Genomic DNA, 21,219 nt, shown 5'->3' with positions numbered 1-21,219 from the left:
ACCTTCAGCCTTTTTATCTTGTATTTGCCTTCTCTGAGCTTTCACCACCACCTTTTCAGCTAGGTCCAGCCATGGCTAATGGAGAATACCTACGTGTTTTGCACATATACAATATACACATTTACTAATAAGCAGTAAGTAAAAATGATTACAAGGGCTGTTCCATGACATCCCTGCCAGTAGGAGTAACTGAAGAAGCAGTGAAAGTAAGGACTGGGGGAAGAGAGTGAAATACGGCAGGTCCCCCACTCCCCAATTCACACAAGGAGTTTTGGTAGTGTCTCACTGCCCCTCCATCCTTGTATCTTTGAGGTAGAAATGTAGAGAAGAGTCAGCAAGAAACTCCAGCTGATTGGAGCAGTGTCAAATAAAGCAGGAACCTTGGGACATTCAGGGACTTTCTTAGCCCAGTGTTGGGGGACTGTTTTATATTGGCACCCTATCTTTCTTCTAAGGTTTGTTCTCCTTAGCTTTGCTCTATGTCTGTTCTAGCCTCTCATCCCTACCCTTTTCTTTCCACTTAACTGATCTAGCTAAACCACCAACAGTGAAATTTGTGAGAATAATGTAGCATTTGTTGTCATCACCCAACTACTTTCATGTTGTATCTCTTCTTATGCCATGACCAGTCTGTTTAGATTGTAAATATTGTGGGGCAGGAACTATCTGTTACTCCACTTATGCAGTGCCTGTTCTTTGTTTCCTTTCTGTAATAAATATATGTAGTAATAATGTGGGTACAGCCCTAATCAGAAAGGATAACTCTTAGGTCTTGGGCTGAGTTTTCGTGGTGAGCAGATGCAATGTGTGAATAAATGCATCTTGTAAAATGACAAAACTTGATAGGTAATTGAGAGAGAATGTGCTCCAGTTTCTCTGCTTTGCATGGTAAAGTTGTATTCTAATAGCTCAACTCTGAGGAAAGGTGAATCAAATGAAATAAACCGCTTAAAAGTTCAACATTGTAACGTTTACCATTAAAAACTCTAATCCCGAGAGCCTCAATCTTTTCACCTTTTTTCCTAATTTCTGGTCTCACTTACCTATGGAGGAAGTGCATAGAAGTTAGTGCAGGGTTGTTGTTATACTTGCCCTGGATTACTGAGATTAGAATCTCTCCTGTCACACATAGTTGTCACACCCTCATTACTGCTCAGTCATGGCTCCAGTCTGGCCCCTGCCTGGCCAGGCAGCAGCATTGGAGGTGACTCTGTCTGTGGCCTGCTCCCCAGGCCACAGCTGCCACTGCCACCACCACTGCTGCCTCACTGTTTAAGGGCAGGAGCCACCATATGCTTCATGCCATGGAGTAGAACAGGACTGGGGACAAATGACAATGAGAGGAGGACAGGCACAGTAAGGTAGAATAGGCACAGTTAGGGTAGGTGATAGGCAACGAGTTTGGAGGGAGATGGGCAGGTAGAAGGGGGCAAAGTGCAGGGTGGGGCAAGGAGCAGGGGTCAAGCCACCCTGCTACCTGCATCCCCACCACCTGTCCCCCTGCTCCTGCATTACGCACTGGAGCAGTGATGGGGGATGAATTTAAGAAGACTCTCCAATAATTAGGTTCTGTACATGGAGAATGATAATACATTTATGCATTTTTTCCATGTATAGAATTTAATTATTGGGAGTTTGTTTTAAATTTGAAGTGGTCTTGGATTCAGGTAAATACAGTCATTAGCACTCTAACAAAATAAATGTTTTGTGTTGTCATTGCTCACAAGGTTGTCATTGCGACTTAAAACATGAAAAAAGCCATTGTGCATATTAAGATATTGAGATTAAGTTTTAATACTGGATCTTTGATAAACTGACAAGATTTTTGAAACTGGGTTATTATACAGAAGAAGACTACAGAAACAGGAACCTACCGGCTGCTTTAACCTTTTACTGTAAGGAAATGTGCCTTTCTCCATTTGATTTTGAAAAAGGAAATAGATAGTGGCAGTGTGGCTGTGGAACTTTCTCTTTCTGCCTCTCTGATTGCAAATGTGCTAGTTAAAGAAATGAAAAGGAAGAAGTACAGTATTGAACAGCAAGCTAGCATAGCCATGTCAATATGACTGAATGAAAGTGATTGACTACCTTTTTTGTTTTTGTTTTAGGTGTCAGAAATTATCTGAAAGAAGCTTTAGTGAATATCATCGCTGTGCATGCAGAGGTAAGGTAACTTTAGATTACTCCTAATATTGGTAGCATCCAACAGTCTTGGCTGATTTTTTTTCTGGGAGCTGCAAGTCCTTAGCTCCTCTGAAAACCACACTGCCTTTAATTAGGTGTATGTAGTGCAAAAATTACAGCATTCTACTAATGCTTGAGAAATGAGAGCACAAAATAGCAATCAATCATAGTTGAACTAGTAAATTTATTTTATTTCCAAAATGAGTGTATGTATATAAAGTCATAGAGAAGTGAGGCTGGAAGGGACCTCCAGAGGTCATCTAATCCTGTGATTCTCAAGCTTTTTTGTACCGGGACCCATTTGTAAACATCAGTGGCCAGTCCTGACCCAGTAGCTCTCACTCCCAACCCACTGCCCCCAGGTCCCAGCCCCACAGTGTGTAGGGCAGGGGGTGGGTGTGTTGCAACCCTTTCATATATGCTTGAGACCTACTTTTTTGGGTCGCAACCCATGGGTTGAGAAATGCTGATCTAGTCCAACCCCCTGCCTGAGACAGGATCATACCTATTCAAACCATCCTGTACGCTCCATAATCTAAACTCTGCATAAGACTGTCATCAAGCCTGACATAACACAGACCTAACACTCTAACTGGCTACAGGTAAACGTCCTGTTTCTATGAAATGTTGTCTATATATGGTCAAGAGATCCTGAATACAGGGCCATGCCCGGCCCCCTACCACCACCACAGAGGAAGCCAAACTCCCCACAGTCCATACCAATCTGACCATGGGGTAAAATTCCTTCCTGACCCCAGATATGGTGATCAGTCTGAGCTTAAGTGGAAGGGCAAAACCCTTTAACCAGGAACCCACTGAGGAGGGCTTAACCCCCCCCTCTCCCCCCCAAACACATGTAGCAGAATATGGAGGTGGGGCATAGCAGGGGCAACCAGCAAAGCCCAGAAGCATGTGAAATATCCATAGTGGTCCATAAGTGTAGCTATGCCTATATCATCCCAGACTAGTAGCTGTCCAATGTCTTCTTAAACACCTGAAAAAATGGAGAGTCCACAACTTCCCAAGGCAGTCTATTCCACTGCCTCACTATTCTAACAGTGCAAAAGTTTTTCTGGGTATCCAGTCTAAATTTACGTGCTGCAAGTTCAAGTTGTTGGTCTACATCCTCCTCTCTGCAGCAGGAGAGACAAAGTGCCTTCCCTCTTCTTTATGATAGGGACTTTCCCTTTTCAGGTATCATGTCCCCTCTTAAGCGCCTATTCCTCAAGTTGTATCCTCATATGACTTGCTTTCCAAGCCCTTTATCATCTTTGATGCCTGCCTGTGAACCCTCTTTAATTTCTCCACATCCTTTTTAAAATGTTCTGAACTGCACAGAGTACTCCAGATGAGGCCTAACCAGTGGTGAATAGAAATGCACTATCACCTACTGTATCTTGCACCAAAAACATCTATTGATGCATCCCAAAACTGCATTCGCCTTTTGTGTGGCTGCATCACACAGCAAACTCACATTGAGCCTGTGATCTACCAAGATTCCCAAGCCCTTTTCCATAGAGCTGTCATCCAGCCATGTGTCACCCATTTTATATTTGTGTCTTTGATTATTCCTCCTGCAGTGTTGCACCTTACTTTTGTCCACATTGAACTTCATCCTGTTAGCTCTAGCCTGGCTTTCCGATCTATCAAGATCCTTTCGAATTGTGCTTGCATCCTCCAATGTGTTCACAATCCTTCCCAGTTTTGTGTCATCTGCAAATTTTGCTCAAGAAGCTTTCCATGCCAACATCCAAATTGTTAATAAACATCTTGAACAGCACCAGGCCCAGGACAGATCCCTGTGGAACTCCAGTCAAAACCTCCTGCCATTCTGACCTGGACCCATTAAAAACTGTTTGCTTGCAGCTATTTGATCAGTAACTTCCCAAGTACTGAGGTGAGGCTAGCAAATCTGTAGTTCCCCAGGATAACAGGTCCTCCTTTTTGCCTTTTGTAAAAAGAGGGACACTACACTGTCCGTTTTCCAGTCTCCCGGTACCTGACCCATCTCCCACCACGTCATGAAGATCATTGTCAAAGGCTCCGGGATCTCCTCTGCCAGTTTCTGCAGTACCCTGGGATGAAGTTTATCTGGCTCTGCTGACTTGAATTAATTCCGACCCAACAAAAGTTCTCTAGCCATCTTTCTTGTTAACTCCACCCTCAGGTTGTCCCCCTCCCTTATCCAAATAATCCTTATTTGGTGTCTGGCTGCAGCTTAATTTGTGTGTGACGAGTGAGACAAAATAGCTTCCGAGTAGATCTGCTTGCTTTGCATCTTTGGTTAGGAGCTGTCCCTAACTTATTAACAAAGGAACCCACTGCTTCCTTGGTCCTTCTTTTCTGGTTAACATACTCATAGAACTTCTTGTTGTCCTTAAACTCCTTTGTCAGGTGCAGCTCATTCTTTATATTTGCCTTCCTGACCTTGTCCCTGCACGTTCTTGTTATTTCTTGGTATGCTTTCTTGGATGACCTGCCCATTCTTCCATTGCATATATGCTTTCCTTTTGCATTTGAGGCATTTTAGAAGCTCTTCTTGCAGCCACATCAATGTCTTTCCATTCTTCTTGTGATTCCATCATGTTGGGACAGTTTCTCATTGAGTTTCCAATACTGTGTCCTTTAGAAGCTCCTAGCCCTCCTGGGTGCCTTTTGTTTCCATCTATTGTCCCATGACAGCGTGCTTTTTAACCACTTAAGTTGAATGAAATTCACCTTTTTGACATCTCGCATCCTAATTTGACTGACCTCATGCTTTCCCTGTCTCAGAATATGGAATTCTATCATATCATGAGTTCGTCCTCCGAAGATACACACCGCCTTCACATCCTCCATCAGTTCTTCCCTGTTGGTCAAGACAGGATCCAAAATAGTTAATCCCCTTGTTGTATCCTGTACTTTCTGGAACAGAAAATTATCTTCCTCACAAGTCAGAAGCTGGCTTGAAATGAGCAAAGAGCATATGAGATGGTTTCTTTTAAATTCTACCAAAATTAAACCCACTTTAGTTTAAAACTTTAAATCAATTTTTAATGTGACAATATCCCTTTAACAGGCATACCTGCTTAAACTACTGGTTCAGCAAGGGGCCCTGTGTCTTTGAATTCAGTAGGACTGTTTGTGTACTCGAAGTTGGGTATATGCTTAAATTGTCTTGAGCCCTAATTGTCTTGAGCTTCTATTGAGTTCACCATTGCCTCCCTACATTTTTACATGTGAAATTTTTGGTAGGTATGTAAAGAAATATGAGAATTTGATCAATAGTGAAACTTTTTGCTGCAATTTTGCTATCCTGGCTCAGGCTAAAAATTTTGCTAGCATCACTGTAAGTTTCTTGTGGGTTTTATAAACAAGAATTCGCCATCAGCTGTACAAGAGCCCAAAGCCATAGCGGAAAAGTGATTTTCTTTATTTCAGAAGACAAATCTTAACTGAAATCAAACTAAGTACGGTTTTTACAAAATTGTGATGATTCACCAGTGCTAAGAATTTTTTTCCCTCAGTTCTAAAGAGTAACATTGAGCGTTGATTGTGGGTGAAAAATATTTTCTTCTCAGTAGAAGATTTTGCCCATGTTCTTGGTATGCTTGTGTTGTGTAGCTCAGCGGTACCTTTTGTTGCCTGAGGTGACCCTTTCACATTTTGTTTTTACCGTTTTTCTCTGTATGTAGCTGAGACAGTTGGAACTGTGGTAGGTTTTATGAGCCAAAGCAGCCAGAAGCAGGACAAACATTTGAATGAATGGGGTGAATGACTGATAGCCAACATGCCTGTGGTCAGTATGCCTAGGCTGTGGGGCAAATCTGCCTAATACAAATGGGTCTGAGCATCATCTCTTTCCTAGGCACCATGAATGTAGGTTTCCAGTGCTCTGATTCTGAATTTCACTCACCCACACACTGATACTCACCTAAATAGTTTCTTCTAGTTCATGCATATATTTTATGTCAGTTCCCTGTCAAACCAGAAGAAACACCATTTGCACACCTAAGTTTCACAAAAGGCCAAAGGCCCTTTTACAAAAATGTGACCTAATTCTTTAGTTTGTGGTGGATATGTTTTCCCCCCCCCATAGCCCCCACCTCTTGTACTTTCTTCTGTCTCTCATCTGTCTATAATATAATCCCTGTTATAACATACCAGCTTTTCTCACTTTCTTTAGATCTCTCCCTTAAACCACAGCTCTAGTACTTGTATTTTCTTTTGCCTTTTTCATCTTATTTTTTTGCCAGATTATTTCCTGGTAGTTGTAGATGGTTGTTTTATAAGCACCTTTAGACATCAATCTTGTAAAGTTACTATAGTAATATTTATTTGGTATAAATGTAGCAATTCCAAACCATAATCGGGAATCAACTGAAGTTACATAAGCAAGTAGTACAAGAAGTCTGTATATGTTTTTATGAGGGGTGTAGGTTGTATGTGTGTTGGTCTAAGGACATAGGCAGACAAGGTTCTTTGGGTAAATCCAATATCTTTTATTAGGCTAACTCAGCTAGCTGCAGAAATTCTTCTTTGCAAGCTTTCGGGTACAATTGCCCTTCATCAGGCAGAGGCAGCACCTGCAGATGGTCTGTGCTCTTCCTGGATGGAGTAATAAAGCAGCCAGAGGCCAGTACCTATGCAAGAAAGCCAGTCAGTTAAAAAGTAAATTGGGTTGGGGTGTGGGGAATGAATATAGCTGTAATCAAAGGATAGAAGGAGCGGGGGAGGAGAGGGAATGAATATTAGCTGGTAAAAAGTGGAGGTTTTGCCTAGGGAATCAGATATTGGGCAGGTTATAATGCGTCATAAATCCAATGCCTGTATTTAGTACATGGTTTTTTGTATCCAGTAGATTGGTGAAGTGAAGTTCACAGGCTCCTCTATGAAAGGTGTTTTGTAAATTCCCTTTTGAGGATTAGAACTGAGAGATTGGAGAGAGACTGGTTTTCTTGTATGTTTATGCCACATCTTAACAGATATAGCAAACTGGATGAATAGCAGGACAATAGAGTAACAGTAAAACAGCAAGTTGTTTGCCTGATAAGCACAGTCTCAGCCATCTACCTGTCCAGCCATTATTGAATGGCTGTTGTCTTTAGACCTCATGGTACAGGTAAACCTTAAATGATTTGAAGGAGAGTATAGCATGAGGCAAAGCACAGATAAGGTTTATTGGGAAAGCAGCTTAGCCTGTCATTAAGGTTGATGCCTTGCATGTCTCTGCTTCATGTGTTATGCAATAATAAGTATACCCAGCTAATGACTCGGATTTAAAACCTCCAGGTATTCACCATCTCCAAGGAGTTAGTGCCTCGAGTATTGTTTAGGATTGTGGAAGCAGTTTCTGAAGAACTAAGTCGATTGATGCAGTGTGTTTCATCCTTCAGTAAAAATGGAGCTTTACAGGTACCTGAATACTTTTGTTCTCAAATACACAAATCAAAAAACAGTATGGCGTACCTAGAGAGGGAGATGTGTGTTCCATATAATGTTATGATGTGTTGTAATTACCTCTTTTTGTCCAAATGCAACAAATCTCTGCCTACACATCGCAAGGGATAAAGCTATAGTAGGAATTATATTCTTACCCATTATTCTGTAGTAGCCTGTTAAATAGTTTGTTCTCACATTTTAAGTTTTACAGAGGTTTCGATTTTCATAATTGTGTTTTTATTTTATTTTAGGTCTTTTTAAAAAAAAACCTGTTAGAGCTACTGTATAAAAGCTAATGTAGTGTTTTGGGGTTTTTTTACTTAGCAATATATTATTCCACTGTAAGGACAATGATAGAATAGCTCGTGTATTGTACTGTCACTGTGGGAAGTGCAACTGCCTCAGTGAAGAGCATGGTACAAAATGACATCTCTCTAGAGATGCTTTCAAAGTGATCATTTTAAGTAGAACTCTTTAAAGAAATTGTCTCAGTGTCCTCATTGTAGAGCAGATGAACTGGTACAAAAGATGATGAGAGGATTAATGTATTAGTATTAATTAATGTATTAATAATGCACAGGGGAAGAAATCTGTGCCTGTCCATTGGTTATAACAACATTTGTAAGTGCTTATCCTGTGAAATTAATTTCCAAAGGGGTGCACAGAAGATTTTCTAAGCTCAAAGGGTTTTGCAAATAATTGTAGCCCTGTAACTTACTAACATACTCATACAACATAGGTCTTTATCACGTGCTTCATAGGCATAGAGCCAGTAGTCTTTTATTCAGGCAGCACTGTCAGTTAATCAGCATTCTTGAAGCCCGTAGGAGTCTAGACTGAGATAAAAATATAGGATATATAAGGACTGTATGTTATTTTCCACCCAAGTATTAAATAGCTTCATAGTTGCTGGGGGCTGGAGGGGACCTTGCTGATCATCGGGTCTAGCCCCGTGTACTTGGGCAGGAAAGACTACTGGGATCAGGTGACCCCAGCAAGATGAGTGTCAAGACACTTTCTGAACATCACCAGGGTGGATGGACAGGACCACCTCTGGGGGGAGCCTGTTCCAAGCCCTTGGCACTCAACTGGTAAAGAAGTTTTTCCTTATGTCTAGCCTAAATCAATTTTTAATCAGTTTGTTGTCCAGCCAAACTATTTTAAATGTCAAAATATCTTTAATTATTTTAGTTATTCTGTCTTTTTTGTTTTGTAATACCTGCACACTTTTTAAGAAACATTCTCAACAATGCTGATTTAAAAATCTACATCCCATCTCCATCTTTCTCTCATCATATTTAGTTTAGAATCCTCAAGCAACCAAATATTAAAAGTGAAAAAGCAGGTTGCTTTTTAATGAAGATAAAATGTGTGGTAGTCAGCAGTGGAGATTTAGGGATACTTAATGCTGTTTAATAAGTAAACTATAAGTAGAATATTCCATAACCTAGTAAAATTATGAGTAGCCTTAACTACAATATATTTAAAATGCAAATGATTTTAAATAACATTACATGTAGATGCTCTTTAGCAAATAAAAACATGGAAAAACTTCAAACAGAACATATGATCCATATCACATGTGGGCTGATGAAGGGGACCATGGTATTCCATACATGAGCATTTTGGTAGCTTATCTACCATTAACTGTACATATGTTCCAGAAGGGGATTTTTGGGGCAAGAGGAGTTTACACAAAATAGTTGTGTAATGTTGTTCAATGCAAAGTCTCAGGCTATAGGCAAATAGTTTTAAACCAATCTTATGATCTTGAGTGGGGAGAACCTTGTGGGAACTTTGTAAACACCATGTGGCAGGAGCTTGCAGGTATTTTTACACTGCAATTTTTGTTTCTGATTGGTCTAGTTATTTGTGCTGTCAGTCTGAACTGAAGCTTAGCGAAGTCTAGAGTTAAAAAAAGTGGGGAAAAGTCTCCCTTTGACTCAACACCTGCTCTGTCTGAGACAGGCAGTACCATCTGCCATTTCGTATTGTGTCTGAAGGTCTCATCATCTGGTGATAGGAAACCAAACATCAAAACCCTACCTTGTTTATATATCTTTTGTAAAGCCTTAATGTATGTGTTATTTTTCAAATGCTCAAAGGGCAGTTGTGTCTGAAGAAGTTAAGGTAGAAAGTAATTGTTGTCCTAGTCGAGCAAGAATGGTAAATAAATGGGTAAATATGCTTTGTGCAAGTTATATTTGATTTGGATGAATTTGTGCATATTTTATTGAACTCATTAAGTGAACCCATAACTAAATTGTTTCTCAAAGCAGTAAAAAGTGTTACTTGTGGTCCTTTTTCCATCTCTTTGATAAAGTTCATTACTTTGATGAGAGATGTTTTAGTTCGTATTTCCTAGCCCTTTCCCTGATCCACACACCACATTTATTCTAACTTCACTTTCTCCTCAGCCTTGTCCTTGAGGTAGATCATAAACAATGGCCCCTGGTCATTGCAAACACCAAATTGAACTGTTACCTTTTAAAGCTGAGACTAAAGTGAACAGCTAAGCATCACTGTATAGCTCTAATAATCCCAAAATCTTATGGACAGGATTTTCCAAAGTTTGAAAAGGTACACAACTCAAAAATCCCAAAACATTCAACTTCAGAGAACCTACAGGATTTCAGAGATCCCTGTTGTCAATTTGCAATGAGTGAAACATTTTTCTTAACTATAAAATTGATGATTAGTTGGATTCCAAAACTTTCCAGGAAGCCTTGCACTACTAAAGCACAGATCTGTACTGGCTGCCTAACTTGAGAGCAAGTGAGTGACAAGGAAAAAAGGGCAATCTCCATGTGTGTGTTCTAAGAGCTTTCCCAAATAGAAACCTTCATCAGTATTGGCATTAGATTATTAACATTATGTTGAAAAAAAGGCTTCATTAGAAAACGGATGTAGTAACATAAACGTCATTCTCTGCATTTCCTGAATTAATTCAGCAAATCCCTCTGTAGTGGTCTAGACAGAAACTGTTCAGATTTGACTGTAGACTTCGTGGCTCTAATCCACTTCTAGAGAAAACATTTGTGAATGGAATACTTTAGGTGTTGATCAGTGTTCACCACCTTCATATAAAATGGCCATTATGGCCATAATGTCATATAATTTCTCTAGACTCTGCTTTAGTCATTTTTACCTTAGAAACATACCCAGACTTAATTTCCCACCATTGTCTGTTTAGGTGGAAATTAACACATAGGTATAGTGCAGAGGTAAAATCCCCTAGCCTGTATGCCCAGCAGGTGACAGACAAGAGAAGTGGAGCAGAGACGTCTTACTTCCTCATCTGAAGAAGGAAAAAATAATTTCAGCTGCTGAACCCAGAATAAAAAGTGTATTGACAGATTTTTGTTCTTTTGTATTTCCTTCCTTCCTGGTCAAGCTGTACTGTAAGAAGCTAAGCTCATTGTTCAAAAATATATAATTAATGTTTGTAGCATTTCATTGCTTTTCCATCATAGAGCATAAAAAGTATACCACAATTCATGCTTTAGCACGGTCACAGGGACAGAAAGAGAGAGATTTTCAGACAACTTTTTATAGCAGTTGCTTAAACAAGTTGACTTAATTCATAAATGTAAGTGTGCCTGTAGCACTTCCCTGACTCTGACAGTGTGGCAATGAAAGCTTAAGAAAATAAACCATCAAAGTCATGTCTACTAAACTTGTTGCAGCATACCAGAATCTTTTACTACTTGTGATATCATAGGTTTAATTGAGCAAAGAATATAGTAAAGTTCTTACCACGTTTATATTTTTGTCTTTTAGGCAAGACTTGAAATTTTCGCACTGAGAGATACTGTAGCTGTGTACCTCACACCTGAAAGCAAGTAAGAGCTGAAGAAACTTATGCTACTTCATTCAAATGAAATGTCTGACAAACATGCCAAAACCTAAATGTAGCTAAAATATTTTTCATAAGCTTTTATTGTAAGTTAATTTTCACAATAAGATAGTGCCATATGCTGGAAATTCTAATAATTAAGTTAATGTTCATTTAAAGGAATATTGTTGATTTTATGAAGATTTGTAAAACAGGTCTTAAACATGTTTGTACTAGCTAGGGGTTCTTTACTCTTATCTGCAAAGACAAACGAAAACTTCTTGATGAGATTCCAAGTAGTGTTTCTGTTGCTGAGAAAATAGAGTTGAAACCTGGCAGGGGCAAACATTGTAGAGTTTTATCCAGTCTTGCACATAGACCTTTGAGTATGCTGTGAAGAGTCTCCCAGACATCTGTGAGGCAAATCTGAAAGTCTGTAGAACCTGCACTAGGTTGGGTGCCCCAGAAGGGTCCCCCCTAAAGACATGGAGAGTTGGTTTTGCTTACTTGTCTTGCCTTGCCTTGCTGCATGTACCCTTTTAAAGCGAGAAGCAAAATTCCCCCTCACTTCTTCTTTCTCATAAAATCATAATAGTAGCTAGAAAGGCCCATCTTAAGGTTTAAGCACTCCCAAGCAATGTGAAACCCTGTCACCCCCATCAGTAAGACCCAAAGATAAGGGAATCTTAGAGGAGAGAGAGAGTTCAGTGTCCTTCATCTTCTCTAATAGGATTGTAGGAAAGTAGGGCTGGAGGGGACCTCATGAGGTTATCTAGTCCATCCCCCTGCTCAAGGCAGGATCACCCTTGAGTAAACCACCCCATCCAAGTGTCCTGTCTCACCTGCTCTTGAAAATTTCCAGAGATGGAGATTATACATCTTCTCTAGGTAGCCTGTTCTAATGCTTAAACACTTTCACAGTCAGAAAATTCTTCCTAATCTACAACCTAAACTTCCTCAGGTGTAATTTGAGGCCATTGTTCCTAGTCCTGTTACCCTACGGACATCAAGAAAAGACTACCTGTGTGTTCTTTATAATCACCCTTTAGGTATTTGAAGACAGCTATCATATCCCTTCACTCAGTTGAACAATACTGGATCCAGGACAGATCCCTGAGGAACCCCACTTGAAACCTCCTCCCAATTGGGCATTGATCCATTGATGACTGCTCCAGTCTCTCTTCCCACCACTTGCTCCTGGGTATTTGGTGTCCCCCCTAATTAGGTCCATCTAGAAATAACAGGAAATATTCACATTTTTTGTTTCTAAAACACACAGATCAAATAAAAAGTTTGAGTAGTAAAAAAGGTTTAAATGAAAAAGGTTTACAAGATGCAATATAACCTCATTGTAACGGCCTGGGAGAAAAGTATGTTAAAAGAGGTGTCTTCAACTGTGCTGCCTTATTACTTTTATTCAAAACTGTACTGACCATTAATGGTGTAGCCAACTATCTCCAGTTTTCATCTTACCTGTTCTTGGAAAGGGCTTAAGGACAAGTAAACCTCAACCTTTACATCTTCCAGTTAAAGACATGTTCTTTTTGACACAAACCAGTTGGATACCAGGCTCAGAGCCATCCCTAAAGTATGGCAAATCAGGGTGACCGCCCTGGGCCGCATGCTTTGGGGAGGCCAGGTGGAGCGGCCGTAGCCCCTCCCGTGGGGCCTGCCTGCAGCTGGCAGCTCAGCGTTGTGCCACAGAAGCAGCACAGAGGACCCACCCCCTTTGCAGGGGTACCACAGCCCTGTGCAATATTAAGGGGGCCCTGCACACGCTGATTTGCCCTAAGCCCTGCACTCCCCTAGGATTGGCTCTGACCAGGCCTGATATAACACAGAGATATCGGCAGCCTCTAAATGGCTATTCATCTACTTGAAACAGAGGAAAAAAGTTAAGTGTAAAAACACATGCTTTCATAGCTTTTTAGTGTTGATGTTGAGGTATTTGTTGGCCCAGCTTTGAAATGGAAAAGGTGAATGTTATTCCTTAAAGCAGATTAACTCATTCCTCCTGGATAACCACTATTCTTTGTCTGACGGCTAGCACTTGTGTAGTCCCCGCAAATTCAGTCTTGTTACTTTACTTGCTTAACGTTAAGTGGATGTGACTGTGAGACTTGAGTGTCCATAATGTTGTCTTTTCATCTGCCTTTTGGAGTGCTACTCTATTCACTGTTCTCCATGCATTCTGAGTAGAGCAGGAGCTGAAGCATATTTGGCATAAGCACAAATTGGGTAAGCCAAGTGCTGTGCTTTGACAGCAGAGATAAAATCCAAATCATTCTTTTTTTTTTCTGGAATCCCAGAAACACTTTTGTTCATCTTCTGCTAACCAAGAGACTATACCTTTCCTTCTTCAGTGTAAATCTTGCCACTTTGCTAAATCTATCTCAGTGCCAAATAATTGTGACACCACTATATAGGTGTTTGTTGAATATGAAATGATACTAGACTCTTGAGTACAGTGAAACAATGATGACACATTCCATCTGTACTTCATATTCTTCTTCCCCATTAATTCTAGGTGGATTAAAAATGTATTATTATCTCTAATGTCCTGTAAGTCTTAAAAAACAGTGATCCTCAAGGACAGTCTTTCCTTCTATAGACCCTCACAGCAACTATATTCAGACAAATGCATTTGTTGTCCATCTCTAAGGTTCCTCTGGTCTCAAGTCCATCTCAGGGTGCTCTGCAACATATTCAGATTGGAAATCTATCTGAGCCCATGGCTAGTTCTAGTCACTTTTTTTAACTAACATTTCAACATCTCGGGTTTAAATGTTTATTTAGTGAAGTGAAAGCGTTGTGCAGATTTTGTAGAATATCTATGTGAATTCATAAGGTGTCATATCTGGAGAAAAATGCATGTGATGTTTTCATTGCAGCTCAAGCTTTAAGCAGGCTTTGGAAGCTTTACCTCAACTATCAAGTGGAGCAGACAAAAAGTAAGTGTACTGCACAGTAAGCATGCTGTGTTATTTTTAATACCAGCCCCAAGCCCTTTTATCGCAATACCCATATACTCTTACAAGAAGGATAACCATTATCATATTCTGACTTTTATGAGCCACAGAAAGCAACTCTAAATTGGACAGTGTTAAAGTAAACCAGACTCCATCCACATTTAGTGCGACATACCAACCCTAAGATGTAAATAAGATATGGCTATGTGCTGTCTTCATATTACACAATATAATGCTAATTTTAATTTTTTAAATATTGGCTCTTGCTAAAAGGTGGCCTACAAAAGATTTTATAAAATTATATGTCTTGCCCTTTCATGTTTCCCTTGGACATGAACCCCAAAATTTGGGAAGTTCTGCATCCTCCTAAAAAATATTTTAAGAGGTGAAGTCTTAGTGGTTCCTGCTGTCTGGAAAAATATCTTGCTGATCAGAGAATTCTAATGTGACCTAGTTAGTGGGGTGAGTGCTGAGTGTTTAACAAAAATAATTTGTTGCATGTTTCTTATGCACTGAAGTTAAAGAGGAAGGATATTCTGTGGCCAAATTCTGCAGTGGGGTTCATACCTGTTTCAATTCCCAGTACCACCACAAACCTGTATGATGTTGAGCAAGTTGATCTCTCAATGTCTGGGCTACATATCTGTAAAATAGTACTTCCTTTCTCTAGTCCTTAGTTATAGGCTGTAAATTCTGTAGAGCAGGAAGTTTCTCTTGCTGTGTGCCTGTATAGTGCCCAGCAAAATGGGACCCAGGTCTCAGTTGGAGCGCTGTACTGCAGTGATAATTATTACAGCAGTGTGAACCTTCAGTCGCTGATTTGATTTGGCAGAGATTAGGCCTGATTCGGTGGCTGAATCTCTGAATCTGAATCAAATCAGAAGACCCTTTAATCTCTCTGACTCAAATCGGAACCCTCCGAATCGATTCAGATTCAGAAAGATTTGACAATTCAGACATAGGGACAACTTTAAATGTTTTTTTTTCTACATACCTCAAGGTACTGAGGGCTCCTGAATGCTGAGATGGTGAAGCGTATGGAGGGTCCCACAGGAGCATGGGGGGATCCCCAGTGCACTCAGTAGCAAACCTGGAAGTGAACCAGAAGCACTTCTGGTGCACTTCCAGGTCTGCCAGGGAGCATGCAAGGGGGTCCGCCAGCTCAGCGACTGGTGCCTCCTGAGTCTGGGCAAGCACCCAGGTCCCCCTGTGGCTGATTGCCGAGCTAGAGAGGCATGGGGGAGGGGGTCAGCACACTCCCTGGTGGACCCAGAAGTGGTCTGAAAGTACGTCTGGTCCACTTCCAAGTTCACCGCTGAGCATGGGGGGAGGGGGGCAAGCTCTTGTGGGACAGTCCATCTGCCCCAGCATCTCAGCATTCACAAGCCGCGGCTAGTACCTTGATGTATGTAGAGAAACCATTTAAAGCTGTGTCTATGGCTGCATTGCTGATTCTCAAAATCAGCTTCACATCTTCAGATTCGGATTCAGCCAATTCAAACTGGGGACAGTGATCCGGATCAATGAATTGAATCGCTGACCCTGATTTGGGCTGAATCTGAATCAAATATGGCCCATTTCTTATACCCCAATAACTATTCAATTCCTGTTTAATAGGCATTTAACAGTTTAACTTTCAGTCTCTGATTTTCAGGCAGTACTATCTTCAAGAGTAGATGGGAAAGAAACCAAGACATTTAAAAAAAAAAATACAAAACTTTACTTTTCACACAAAGGTTTGCACACGGTATGTGTGCAGGTAGGGGTACAGAATCACCTAGAGATGTAGTGGAGTTCAGGACTCCTGTTCCTTGTAATAGGCAGCATGTGTACGCACAGAAAGAAACAACATATGCTCAAAAGGAGCATACTGTTGTGAACAACCCAATTTTCTCCCTCTTTTAGGTCACCTGTTCAGTAAGTTTATTGTTAAGAGAGAGCGTTTCTATGAAAGTTGAAAGCATGCAGCTCAATAGCATGTCTACCATTTTTTTACCATAGCTTTATGCTATGTGTTACGTATGACAAGTCCTTGCTGTACTCAGTGGGTGCAAGATAGAATCCTTAAACAGGGATTAGCACTTGATCTGACAACCAAACAAAGTATTTGTGAACAAAGGAAGAACTGCTGGGAGCTTTGGTTTGAATTGCTTCTCTTGTGCTCTCCCTGTTTAACATCTTTGGTACCTTAAAAAGGAGTTTGTGAAAATATAGGGAAAGGCAGCAGATTAATACTATCAAGTTATTCAATTCCTGATTCTTCTGATTTCCTGGAAGTTGCTGTTTCCAGCATTCGTCAGTTGGGCTAGGGACAGAAATTACACACAAACCTCTTTAAGTGATCAGAAACCAGTTCAGATCTGTAACACAACAGCAGTTCAGTGCATGTAAACCATTTTCAAAATGGCTGAAACCAGTTTAAGATAAACCTGGATGGATATAGTATCAGACTTAACTGATTTAGTTTAAACTGGTTTATTGAACGTCTGTCCCAGGCCTCCTCCATATTCAAGTTAACTCACAGCCCACCAGCATCTCAAGATGCTTTGCACCACCCTTGCCAATTCCCTCGTACAGGGTGGTGGGCTAGCCTTGACCCAGGCTGTCTGCCAAACGTGGCTGCATTTTCAGAATCAAAAGTGAATTGTTTAATCTGTGCAGTTTATACTAACTTGCAAATATTGAATCAGTTCAGCCTTGGATTTTTTGACTGTCTGTACTTACCCCAGGTATCACAGCAAGGAGATTGCTCATTTCATTGTAATATTGGGAGAAATTATAAGAATTTGCAAATTCTTTGTTGGGTCCATCATAGAAGGATGACCATGTAATATAAAGCATCTGTTATTGGTGATCTAGCCAGTACCTTGTGGGGTTAAGCAAAATTGAAGCCCTTACACACAAGATTTTTTTTGGCAGATTCTGATGGCTGATTATTCATGAGCCACAGGCCCCACCGCACCTGGGCAGTGCCTGCCTGTGCCCCCTCCCCTTGCTCCTTCGCCTGCAACAGACTTACCAACCAGGTGCTGTTCTCCAAGCTGCCAGGCTGGTCACGTGCATTATGCAGCTGTGCACATGCACATGGCATTTATTGGCAACATTATCAGCCAAAAAAGCCGATGGCCAATTATGTCAATTTTTCCTTTTATTGATGCCTATGTGATATGGACTGATGTGTCAGTGCACCTTTACAAAACAATATATGTATACTTTAAGAAAAGTGGGCATGCATCTGCAGCATCTGATTAATTTATTCTCTACCCCCCACTAACAAAGCACACTTTTTCCTGATTCCTGATGAAGAAAATGTTACTTTTTCTTGTTTACAGAAATATCCCTACCTTAAGATTTTCACTGAGAGGTTGGCACGTGTCATGTTAATAACCTACTGTGTTACTAGATCCTGTTAACTGGTTCACCTCAAAAACTGTACCCTCCAATTTGGCAGTTATAATTTTTTTTTTCTTACAGGTTATTAGAGGAGTTACTGAACAAATTCAAAAGCAGCATGCATTTGCAGCTTACCTGTTTTCAGGCTGCTTCTTCAGCAATGATGAAAACATAGACAACTGCAAAAATTGAGCATCCCAGAAAAGAATATAAGCAGACATACTCCATTAGTCCTTTGTTTTCTTTTCCTCTAAACACTTGTAGAATATTATAGTCATTGGTGCTTCAGTTTATTATTAAACACTCTGGTCCATGAATGTTGATGCGTCCTTTTGAGTAAGAGGGACTCTTAAGTACCACTAAAAATGTTTTTGTCTAATGTATTTCATCCCATCAAGGGTGTGAAGCCAACTTTACCCAAATATACTCTTCATAGCTATATGTTTGTAGAAGACTCTTCATTTGTGAGTTACACAAGAAGTGTTGTGTTAAAAATATGTTTTGAAAATGTACCATTTTCTGATTCACTCTTCCACAGTACTGTGTCAGTTTTCAGCATTACTCAGTGCAGATCAGTATTCATGTAAATGGCTGCCTATGCTGTCATTTTGTAGCATCCAGTTGGCATAAATGTTGTGCATGCGTACTAGAAACTGCTATCTGCAAATGGCTCTAATAATCCATGTTCAGATGTAGCATTGTGGAGGGCGCTGTGCTTGTATTTTGCATTAAAACATTAGCACTTCAGGTAACATCTTTGCTATTGACTTTGATCTTAGTACTCAAAAAATCAGGAAGTTTTTAATTCAGCCAGTCACCTGGGCAGTACTGTAACTTGGGCATAGCTGTAATATAGCAGTACAGATAACTTTTTTTCATAAGGCATGTAATTGTAATGTAAAGGCTACACCACGGTATAAGAATAAAGATATTTTAAAATCCTTCTAAATATTTAAATTACACTTTCTTTTACTGGCATTTAAGTATCAGAAGAGTAAGCAGCTTCTCATAGTCAAAATAAGTTACATATCTAATATATGTTTTTTGTTTCTTCCCTCCAACTTACCTGTCCTTCTCAAAACAGACTGACTAAATCTATGTCTGTTCTTTCAAAACACTATTATTCACATCACCAAAACTGAGTTATTGTCATGGGGATGAAGATTCAACAAATAAAAGAAAAATTATTTTGTTCCTAGCATTTGGTGTGAAATCACAGAAAACACTGTTTTATAGATGAGGATTTAATATAAAGCATAGGAAAAGAATTTGTATTAACTGTAGCAACATCCAATTAGTGCCAGCTGTAAAACTTTTTACTGACACTTGTTTTGTTTCACACATTAAGTAAATAAGGACCAAGCATGTATCTGGTCTTTATGTACTTGGTTGTTTTTGACCTGGTTTTCAGAAGTTAAAATTTTGATTTCATAGAAACTTTTTCAATTAATTGCCATTAACTGCTTGCCCTACAATTGGTTGCTTTAAAAACACCATATTAAGTTGCAAGCATAAAAAAATGAAGTAATGTAAGAAACAGGTTTATGCTAGTGTATTTATTCACTTTGAATGCTTGGAAAATAAGAATTAAGAGCATTTTAAGTCAAAGTTTGAAACATTCAAATGTATATACCTATTGACTTAATGTGCGGAAAGTACTAAACAATCCTGAGTCTACTGCTAATGTTATCTCATCTAAACAATGTATACATTTATAGTCAAAACTTCTGTACTGATCTAAATGATTGTACTGCTTGTTCAACTTGGAGAGGAGCTACTTCAGAGTAGTAAAGAGGTATTTAAATGAAATGACCATTAATTTTTTTTCTAAACTCATTTTTCCCAAGAAATTATCCTCACCTGTTTTGATCACTGCATTTGCCTCAAAAATACTGCAATATGTATGAAGCTCTTGTATTACGTATTCCTATCAACATAAAGAAGTTCCTGCCTGAGTGTCACTTTATTTATTGCCTTTTGTTATATGGTATTGCTATTGCTCTTCAGACCCGGAAACAATTTGATTTCAAATGTGCTGTTGAATATTTAATGTGGAGGTACGAACAGCAAACAAGATAATAATGGGGAAATAATTGTGATTGATTTTTTTTTAATTAAGGTTGATGCATAAGTGTTTTGTGAAGCAGCATAGCACAAGAGTATTAGCTCGCAGGAAAACAACCTTTTATGAACCAAGAATACTGGGAACAAGATGCAAAAACTGAACCTGCTGCAATCAGTTTGTGTGAAAGAAGGCTTCAAGGTGCTAAGAATGTAAGAAGTGCCCTATTAGGCCAGATCCAAGGGTCCATATAACCCAGTATCCTGTCTCCCACAGTGGCAGAGTGGATGCCAAGGGAAAGATTATTTATGCAGGGTCTATGCAGATTGGTCAGTCCCCTGCCCTTTTCACCCTACAGCTTCCTGATTATAAGTAAGCTGCCAGCACACTATAGTTCCTCTGACAAGATTTCAAGAAACAAGATGTGGTTAAAGTGGGTTCACAAGTAACTGTTCAAAAATACAATGAAGTTAAAAAATGTCATATTTTCTCACATACAACATGCATCTTTCCTCGCAGATAAGCCCTCCAAAATTGGGGCATGTGTATGAAGCAAGGAAACGGATTTTCTGACCAGGATAGACGAACCCTGCTTTGATTCCTGCCCCACAGTGTAGCTGCTGTGGTATTACTTTAGGCAGCTAAAGGAGTCAGTTGACTTAATTCTGCACTCCAGAGGTGTTAATAATCATCTCCCCTTTTTAATCATCTTAATGCTCCACTAATCAAGCTAACCTTTGTTAAGACAGTTTTGCAGTCTGCTAGCTGCTCCTGGTCACTCTCCTCCTATTCCACAGTTTGGGAGACTCCTTTTTTTCAAAATCACAGATCCACCCATGAAGACCAGTTTTCAGCAGCAGTTCGGGTTTCTGCTTTAGTTAAGCAGGAAAGTGGGGGTGAGTGAACTGAAGTTTAGACTGTGTCCCTGCTCTGTTCAGCCATAACTCTGGAAGAATATTTTTCTTCATTCTTCCTTTCAGAAACAAGATGCATGTTATATTCTGAGCTGTGCTGTATGTGAGAAAATACAGTAATTGTGCTAGAGGTGGCAAAGGATTGGGGGGCCATAGCAGATACAGTCAGTTAAGGCTTGCAAGAGAGCAGAGGCAGTGAAAAATACAGTTTATGATAGCAAAGTTTTAAAGACCCTTTACAAATGTGAAATAAAAGGAGTACATAGGGAAGTACTAAGCAACTTAGAAAGAATCTTATTGGTCTTGCTAAAACACAGGTGAAAATTCAGACACATTAATGGATATGAATGTTGGGCATCTTGAAGTGCTAAGAGATTAGATAATTCATTCACTGAACTGACAATTGTTTATTAACTCCTGGATAATTAAAGAGAGACCCAA

The 21,219-nt window shown here is 39.8% G+C and overlaps 1 protein-coding gene across 2 annotated transcripts in view; it reads left to right on the top strand.

Annotated features, from left to right (window-relative positions):
- Positions 1-19,758, top strand: part of EXOC2 (exocyst complex component 2) — a 186,811-nt gene extending 167,053 nt beyond the window's left edge. For both annotated transcript variants that reach the window (XM_090039380.1, XM_090039381.1), the window contains exons 24-28: positions 2,109-2,164; positions 7,456-7,578; positions 11,386-11,447; positions 14,332-14,391; positions 17,884-19,758. In XM_090039380.1, the coding sequence (XP_089895506.1) occupies positions 2,109-2,164; positions 7,456-7,578; positions 11,386-11,447; positions 14,332-14,391; positions 17,884-17,977 (395 nt within the window). In that variant the 3' untranslated portion in view covers positions 17,978-19,758. The remainder of the gene's footprint in view (positions 1-2,108; positions 2,165-7,455; positions 7,579-11,385; positions 11,448-14,331; positions 14,392-17,883) is intronic.
- Positions 19,759-21,219: the final 1,461 nt, after the last annotated feature.

This window comes from Crocodylus siamensis, chromosome 3, assembly GCF_052110815.1.
Source record: "Crocodylus siamensis isolate JL-2025a chromosome 3, ASM5211081v1, whole genome shotgun sequence".
Lineage (NCBI taxonomy): Eukaryota > Metazoa > Chordata > Crocodylia > Crocodylidae > Crocodylus > Crocodylus siamensis.
Note: the sequence above shows the minus strand (reverse complement) of the source record. Positions and strands in the feature narration are given on the sequence as shown.